This window comes from Squalius cephalus (assembly GCF_949319135.1).
Source record: "Squalius cephalus genome assembly, chromosome: 1".
In the NCBI taxonomy this organism is placed as follows: domain Eukaryota; kingdom Metazoa; phylum Chordata; class Actinopteri; order Cypriniformes; family Leuciscidae; genus Squalius; species Squalius cephalus.
In genome coordinates, this window is record NC_137122.1 from 33,565,380 (window position 1) to 33,573,777 (window position 8,398).

Here is an 8,398-nt window from a genome sequence, read left to right on the forward strand (position 1 = left end):
GCAAAACTCTACACAAAAATGCCTGATTTTTTCACAGGTTTAACCACATTCTCATTCATAAAACACAAGCAAATATTATAGTTAACTCAAGTGTCACAGTGTGAACTCAAATAGCACACATTTACCAACATTAAAGGGACAGTTCACCCAGAAAATGAAAATTCTGTCATCATTTACTCACCATCAAGTTGTTCCAAACCTGTATGAATTTCTTTCTTCTGCTGAACACTCAAAAAAAGACATTTTGTAGAATGTGGGTAACCAAACAATTGACTTCCATTGTATTTTTTTCCATACTAAGTCGAGCCATTTTTTTTTTTTACATGTACTCTGTTTTTGCAGAACTGAGAAAAATACTGCCCATAATATAGAAAAAGCCTTTTGTCAGAATACCAAGAAAGTGATACATTGCTGTAGCCCTGCAGAGGACGCTGAATTAATTCATTTATTGCTGTACTGTAATTGACAGTATATTGTATTGTGTTGCATACCGAGTTCGTATTCAATTCTTTGGTATTTTCTAGTACTTTTCCAGATCACTTACAGTAGTGCATTCCTTCTCAGACACTGAATTGCCACTGATGTACATCTGGATCTCTCTCTGCTTTGTGCACCTGGAGTTTCACCATGATAAATTCCTCCGGCAATAAGGAAAATTAATGCGACTTTTGTAAGTAACCTGACAGGGATGCATTCCTACACTGAATTGTCACTGATGTACGTCTGGATCTCTCTCTGCTTTGTGTACCTGGAGCTTTAGCAGCTGTCATATTTATGGCAGATGAGCTGTGTGCCGCTGCTACGGGTCTGGATAATGTCAAAGACCAGGGCTTTGGGATGTTCCTTTCTGCTGCTCTTTCAAACTGTTTTTCTCAGTGAAAAGGTTGCAGTGTTTTGGCTGAGGGCATCACAGAGAGCAAATAATTGTCTCCCTATTATATATATATATATATATGTATGTATTTGAAAAGATCCAGAGCTTTTATGATGTGTGTAGGCGTCTTTGAACCCCTCACGGATGTATTTATTTCAGTGGATGTGTTATCAATTAAATGTCTGATGTTTCTTCGTTCAACATCCAAACACCGTTTACTGAAAATGCATAAGCTGAAAAACAAGGTAAATGAATGGTGAGAATAGTGAGTCTTTTAAGGACATAAAGTTTCATACTACTTCTTGCATTTTTAAAGGGCACCAGAGTTTATTTTCAACGTAATGAGCCGTCTGTTCCCTGCTGATATAATTCAGGTGGTCAGAGCTCCAGAAAAGTTGATAATTGTGCAGAAATGACATTTCTTCATCCAGCAATCACTCAACACAGATGGTGCCAGGCTATTTATACACTTATATTGACAGTGAGAATCAAAGCCAATGGGTTTTCTCTGTCTGCTGACACTGGCTCGTTTCACTCTGCTGTTCTTATAGACTTGTCTGAAATCCATTACTTGGACACAGTCACCTCTGATAACAGATCACTCTAAGTTGTAATTTAGACATATGTACTTTCTGTGAAGCTGCTTTGAAACGATATTGTTTAGACCAGCACAAACCATATTCTCAGCCAGCAATTTACTAACTTTTATTGTAATGAAAACATAATTATCTGAATTGACATGTTTGTATCGAGATTTCCCATATGTAAAGCCATTTTAGACTTTCTAAATGTGTAAATATACATTACAATAAATGTTATATTAGTAAACACAAATCTCAGTGCTGTCTTTACATTAGCTGTCAAATATACAGTAGGCAACATTTTGAGAAAGTTTAAAATATGGTTTGAGCTGCAAAATCCATAGCCCACCATACATGTATTTGTCTGCACAGTTACTGAAAATAATAGGCTATTTTACATTTTATCTCAATATTTATATTTCTACTTTTAAAATCACTTTCACTTACATATTTCAGACAAATACGACTGAATATGACAAATATGATTGAATTACATGGTTAAATATATAGAAACAAAGATGTTGTGGTAATAGTTAATGAAAAGACTTTCTGTGGTGTAAAAGATAAAAAGTACATAATATTTTAAATTCAACAAAATTCAAGTTTAAAACCACTTAAATATGAATTGCACTAGGTCTAATATTAAGAATCATTTTAATAATTAGTCATTTTGATCATAAACTCTCTCGTAACTCTCTTTGTTTCCTTTATTAAGAAAGGCCAAATTCCTTTCATGTCGCTGATATTCACAACAAACACATTGCGCACTTAGTCTAGAACCCTTTATTGCTCTATAGGTGATGCACTACGGACTAGACCCGAGTGATTCTCATTAATCCCACCCATGCACGTGCAGCTATGACAATATTACACCAGCTGGACCTGTAGCCTGAAAAGTTTTGCGCGCAGATGCTGAGAACGCGGACACAGTTAATATAGCTATTAATATATTTTGTATAATGAAAATTTCAATTACCTCTGAAGTCTGGGACCATTTTTTTTTCATTGCAATGCTCCTCAAACAGTTAAAATGTACTTAATTCACCAGAAATGAAGTGAAGCTTTTTTGAAATGGAATCAGATGATGCACTTGGTGTGAGGAATCAGGAGAACATCTCTGCTGCTTTTACCAACATATCACCAACAATAGCAGGACCCGACGAGCACGCGCCCGCGTCCTCTTACGATATGCTTATTACATCCATACTCGGCACAGTTTTGACCATAATGTGTTTGGTTGGAGTGGTTGGAAACGTTTACACTCTGGTCATTGTGAACACCTCTGCGCGCGTAACTGGATCGATGTATGTCTACATTGTGAACTTGGCTCTGGCGGATCTGCTGTACCTCTCCACCATCCCGTTCGTGGTTTGGACATATTTTGCGAAGGACTGGTACTTTGGCGACATTGGGTGCCGCGTTCTGTTCAGCCTGGATTTCGTCACCATGCACGCGAGCATCTTCATCTTGACCACCATGTGCACGGAGCGCTATCTGGCCGTCGTGAACCCGCTAGACACCTTCGGCCGGTCCCGGCGCTACAGGAGCGCGGTCACCTGCCTGGTGTGGCTCTTTTCCTTCATCCTGGCTCTACCGACAATGATCATGATTGACCTCAAGAGAGACGTGCACAATGGAGTAGAGAAGCGCATGTGCCACCCGACCTGGCAGATGACCGCGTACAGGGTGTATCTGACCGTTCTGTTCAACACCTGCATCTTGGCTCCTGGATTGATCATCGGTTATCTCTATCTAAAGTTAGCCCGGACCTACTGGCTGTCGCAAACCTCTGTATTCCCATCCAGAGGAATGAAGAAGTGTCCTAAGCAAAAGGTGTTATACATGATCTTCGGTATAGTTCTGACCTATTGGGCGTGTTTCTTACCCTTCTGGTTGTGGCAGTTGCTCAGTATCTATTATAACGCGCACGGGAGGCTCTCGAGCAGCACGGTGGTGTACATTAACTTTGTTGTGACCTGTTTGGCGTACAGTAACAGTTGTATCAACCCTTTCTTGTACACTTTATTAACGAGGAATTATCAGGAATATGTGAGGGATAGACAAAAAAACAGCAAAGAGTTAAAGAGTTAAAGGTTCAGACTGTCATCTCAAAGGTCTGTGTCTTCTGGAAGTCAACAGTTCTCTAATACTTAACTAATAGGCACCCTAATGGCATTCTGGATGCTATTAGAATATTTCTTAAACATGGCAGTTGGATAATTGATTAAAATTGGAAGTTATCATGTTGGTTATTCATTTTTTTAAAGTGTTGTATAGCTAGTGTGGTGAAAGGAAGGGTTTTAGGGGTCACCCATTTTCCCCTTCTTTTATTTACATAACCAATCAGGCAAACATCCACCACAGATTACAGCAAAATACAATGTTTTGTATAATGTACGTTTGAATCTACTAACAAAAATAGCATCAATATCAATTATTCTTATCTTTTAAAAAAAAAAGAAAAAAAGACAGTATTGGGTGCAGAGAAATAGACCGCCATGCTATAGCCCTGTCCCAAATAACATTAGTTGGTTCTCAGAACGTTCTGGTAATGTTAGTTTTTGGTTCCCAGAACATTCTCAGAACATACAATTTTAAACCCAGCACCCCCAAAATCCCTAAACCTGCATTTTTAAATTTTGCTTTTTAGTTAGAATGCATAATTTACAGATGTAGAATGGCTTTTTGTTCTAAAATAATTATGAGGGAACGTTCTGTAAGAGTTATTTTATGGTTGTAAAAATAAAACCTGAAATTAACCATTTGGGAACATGTTACTTTTAGGTTGTCTCAAATTGTAAAAAAAAAAAAAAAAAAAACAAGAAGAAGAAAAAGAATTGTATATTTTCTGTACAGATTAATTTGATCCTAAATATGAATGTTAACATTTTGCACTATTTCTTTTTATGCATCTATAGATCACTGACCAAATAGATATTAGTAAAATGGTGACTTGTTCTGAACTAAAGGACCATAAATATACACAGGGTGATTCTTTGTTAGATTATTATGTGGAAAATGTGTGCAATCAAGAAAGAGGTTAATGTGCAATAGTATGTTAAGCTTGATATTCGGTTTCTGATTATTTAAAATCCCACATGACCTTCAATATAATTTGTATTTGAATGTGCTTTGTTATATAAAAAGGCTAGTTTACACATTAAATATTTTGTACTTGAGTACTTTATATTGTAATTTAAATACTTTTGTCAGATGTGATTTTCTTTTTCTTTTTCAGTTGCATGCTATTGATAAAAGAGAAAGCAGATTATGTGCTTGAAATGCTCATATATGTGACCAGACCTGGAAAAATGTCCACATATTGCATAGACTATAGTCTTACCATAAGTGACAATAACTGGAATATTATCAATGCATCACATCCTTATATAGGCTTTTTGTGTTCTGTTTTACTAAATTGTCAAAAATAATGCATGAAAGACTTTTTAGCTTGATTTTATTATTTGTATGTTTCCTCTTAATTTTATTCTTCTCCTGTTTTGTGGAAATAAACTTAAAGCACGGTCAAGAATTTCCATAGCAGTGAATGAGGTATTGTATTCATGGCCTGAGTAAACTTTTCTTAAGTGCTGAGCAGTGAGCTGTGAAATCACTTTCAGCAGCTCATACAGGTTTACACCACCAATAAACAAATGAGTCACTTCAGGCTGTTTTCCATAAACAGGTTAGTACATTGTTAAGCATCCAGTAGTTCTTTTGGACTCTCATGGTCCAAATCATTTTTGAACTCTCTAAACGGTCAAGTGGTATTGAATCCAAACGCTTATTCTATCTAGATATTGTACTGGCTGTTCTTATGTTGAAGAATTGAAACCATATATTTGGCTACTGATATCCTGGTATAGTCAATGCTTTTTGGACTTCTTCTCGACTCTCCTTCAGTTGTGCAATGACATGGCTACTATTCAGGGAGGCTGTGCTTCAGTAAACATTTGTATATCTCATACCAAGCAATATTTTTCCCACATAAATATTTTAGCTTATGTGGAGCAGCCACAAAAAGTCAAACTAACACCAAAAGTAAAAAAAAACTAAAAAAAAACTTGTATTCTATGAAACATTTTCACAAAAAGATATTAAAAAAGCACGAAAAAAATCATACAATGAGAGAGAGACATCTGTAAATGTAATAAATAATCTAATAATATTCATCTCTCATGAAGAGTCATGCGATTTTTTAATACTGAGCAACATTAAAATAATAAATAAAAAGATAAAGGAAATTGTATATCCGTTTGGAGTTGCATTTTACAATATTTTAAAATCCAATATCATATGGATTTTCACAATAGGCCTATAAAACAAATAAAGAAAAATAAAGCTATAAAATTATGGTTTTCTTTTTATGCATTTATGGTGATTTAATAATCTACTTTTTTGTGGGTTCCAAAAAGTAGATTATTTTGTAAATATATGGGTTTTGCAATCCCATATAATAATTTACCATTATCACTTTAATTAGCCACAGACCTATATCTGTTATCTTAACAAACCAACAGATTAACCATTTGAATCATTGCAAGGCAAAAACATTATGATTCTTAAAACTACGTTTTGGACAGAAAACCTCTCGAAGCGAGCAGATCTTTTCTATTTCTTATATTGATGAAAGTCTGATTCAGGAGATCCCATCTGCAAGTGAATAGATCTGTTGGCTACGGTTTTTAGTGGCTTGGCAGTCATAATTGCAGGGTTCTGATTTCATTGATTGACATTTCAATAGATTTTCCTTACGAAGCTGTTAATGCCTGAATTTGACTGACGACTGACTGGGTGAAACCACCTTTTATGCGAATTTTTTTTTTCTGACTTTTATGAATAGCTGATATGTTTGTGTAGTCATTTGCCAATGAACCATTCATTCTGGAACAAAAAGATGTTTTTTAATGAGGATACAAAGCTTTTGGAGTATGGCACAGAGTTGAAGCCCACAGGTGCTACATTCCTCTCTTTGAGTTAGAGAAGCAACGACTGTGGTGGCAGTTTATATTGGTAAGATCCCATGTTTAGATTTCAAGTTCATTCTTCCATATGACGCCAGTCATGGCCCTCGGATGCATGCTTTTCAACTTACACTGACCTACTTTGAAATGTCTTCATCATTTCAATCATCACCTTTTGCCGCAGAGCCTGTTGCATCCTAAGGGAGTCTGAGCATAATTGGCCACTGTTCATCTCTCCCAGGGCCAGCATATTTTCCACTTTCACAAAATGAAGCTAGGATGGTCACTTTATTTGTCTTGGATCTGTGCCACTCAGAATAAAGACTTACTTTGTTGGAGAGGCTGATATGTAATTGTTTTCTTAGTCTTTGGACACATTTAATGCTAAATTTTTGGTCATTACATTAAGATATGGGGCATAAATGTGTATAAATGTGCCTCTTTAAAGTCACCATGAAATCTATCTATCTACCTAGAAATAAAGCTTCAAAAAAGGTGTTTTTAAAAACGGATGTAATGCATATGTTTGAGTAATGAACAATATGTTTAAATAAGTTTCATTTGTTAAATAACATTTCAAAGTGTAGCCTACTTTACATTCTTTCTTTTTTTTTTTACTGTTTTTTATGTCAGGCGGTTCAACCAGTTGTATACTGTTGTACCACCTGAAATGGAAAGTGTACACACCACTGATCTATATAGAGATTATATATATCAATTATATAAGTGGTACCAACCTACCCATACTTGAAATCAGCAGTTACCAGTATTTGAGAGAGATCTACAAACCTTTTCATTCTGCCACAATGATCAGTTGGGGTCCTCTGGACGATACATTAGGTTTACTATACCTTGTCAATTCATAATAAAAGAGCCATGTTTGCAGTTGTGCCACTGTGAGAATATACAAATTGCTGTTTTCAATGATATCAACAACTTTAAAACTACTTATATGTATAAAATTTGTTTATATGAAAGGTTTCAAGCCTAAAATGGTATTTCGTTTTTAATTATTTAGTCTGTTCATTTGTTCGGACAGTTGCACCACCTGACACTTTGGGGGTTTATAACAAAACATAAAATAATACGTATTATTTAAAGGGATAGTTCACTTTGAAATAAAATTTTGGTATGTTTTAGCTTACCTCAAGGGCATCCAAGATGTAGGTGTCTTTTGTTCCGCAGTAGTTTAAATTTTGATATTTTTAGGTCAAACCGTTCTTGTCTGTCAGTCATTTAATGCAGGTCTGTGGTCACTGTCTCAAAGAGCAAGCACAAATTAAAACAATTCCCCATCGTCCAAATTAAACAATTCCCCTTCGTAAGTACACATTGATGGCCTAAGACACGAAACGAGCGGTTTGTGTGAGAAAACGAACAGTATTTATATAGTTTTTACCTCTTATACACAGCCACGTCCAAGTGATCTGAGGGCGCGCGCGCATCCTGGTGTGTGACGTGTACACAGACTGGTGCATAGATACACTAGATGTCGCCTTGTCTATGGCAGTTCATTGGAACGAATATGTCTTTAAGGCGACATCTAGTGTATATATATATATAAATGACTGACAGACAAGAACGGTTTGACCAAAAAATATCCAAATTGAAACTACTGCGGAAAAAAAGACACCTACATCTTGGATGCCCTTGAGGTAAGCTAAAACATACCAAAATTTAATTTCAAAGTGAACTATCCCTTTAAATGTACTAAAATGAATTCAAAGTAAATAGGTTATACAGAATAAAATGATATATGTAATGAACTTATTATTTTAAAAGAAAATAATGCACTTGGACACAGAAATATGCACGTCATTTCACTGAGGTGATCTGTTCAGTCATTTGCAAACTGCATACAAAACTCAAAACGGTCTTCACTTGTAACTCAGGCTGTCCAATATTCAAAACTTTGCATTGTGTGTTCATATCTTTAAAGGTTTAAATGAAATTGTATCCAATTACCAATTGAAAAATGT

General features: G+C 35.6%; 1 protein-coding gene across 1 annotated transcript; it reads left to right on the plus strand.

Moving 5' to 3' along the window:
* Positions 1-2,455: 2,455 nt before the first annotated feature.
* Positions 2,456-3,809, plus strand: uts2r5 (urotensin-2 receptor 5). The gene has a single exon (XM_079872712.1). The coding sequence runs from the start codon at positions 2,527-2,529 to the stop codon at positions 3,544-3,546; it is 1,020 nt and encodes a 339-aa protein (XP_079728838.1). The 5' UTR covers positions 2,456-2,526; the 3' UTR covers positions 3,547-3,809.
* Positions 3,810-8,398: the final 4,589 nt, after the last annotated feature.

Excerpts from the sequence above, each read along its gene's own strand:
- uts2r5 (XM_079872712.1), top strand. The coding sequence starts at position 2,527 with ATGGAATCAGATGATGCACTTGGTGTGAGGAATCAGGAGAACATCTCT.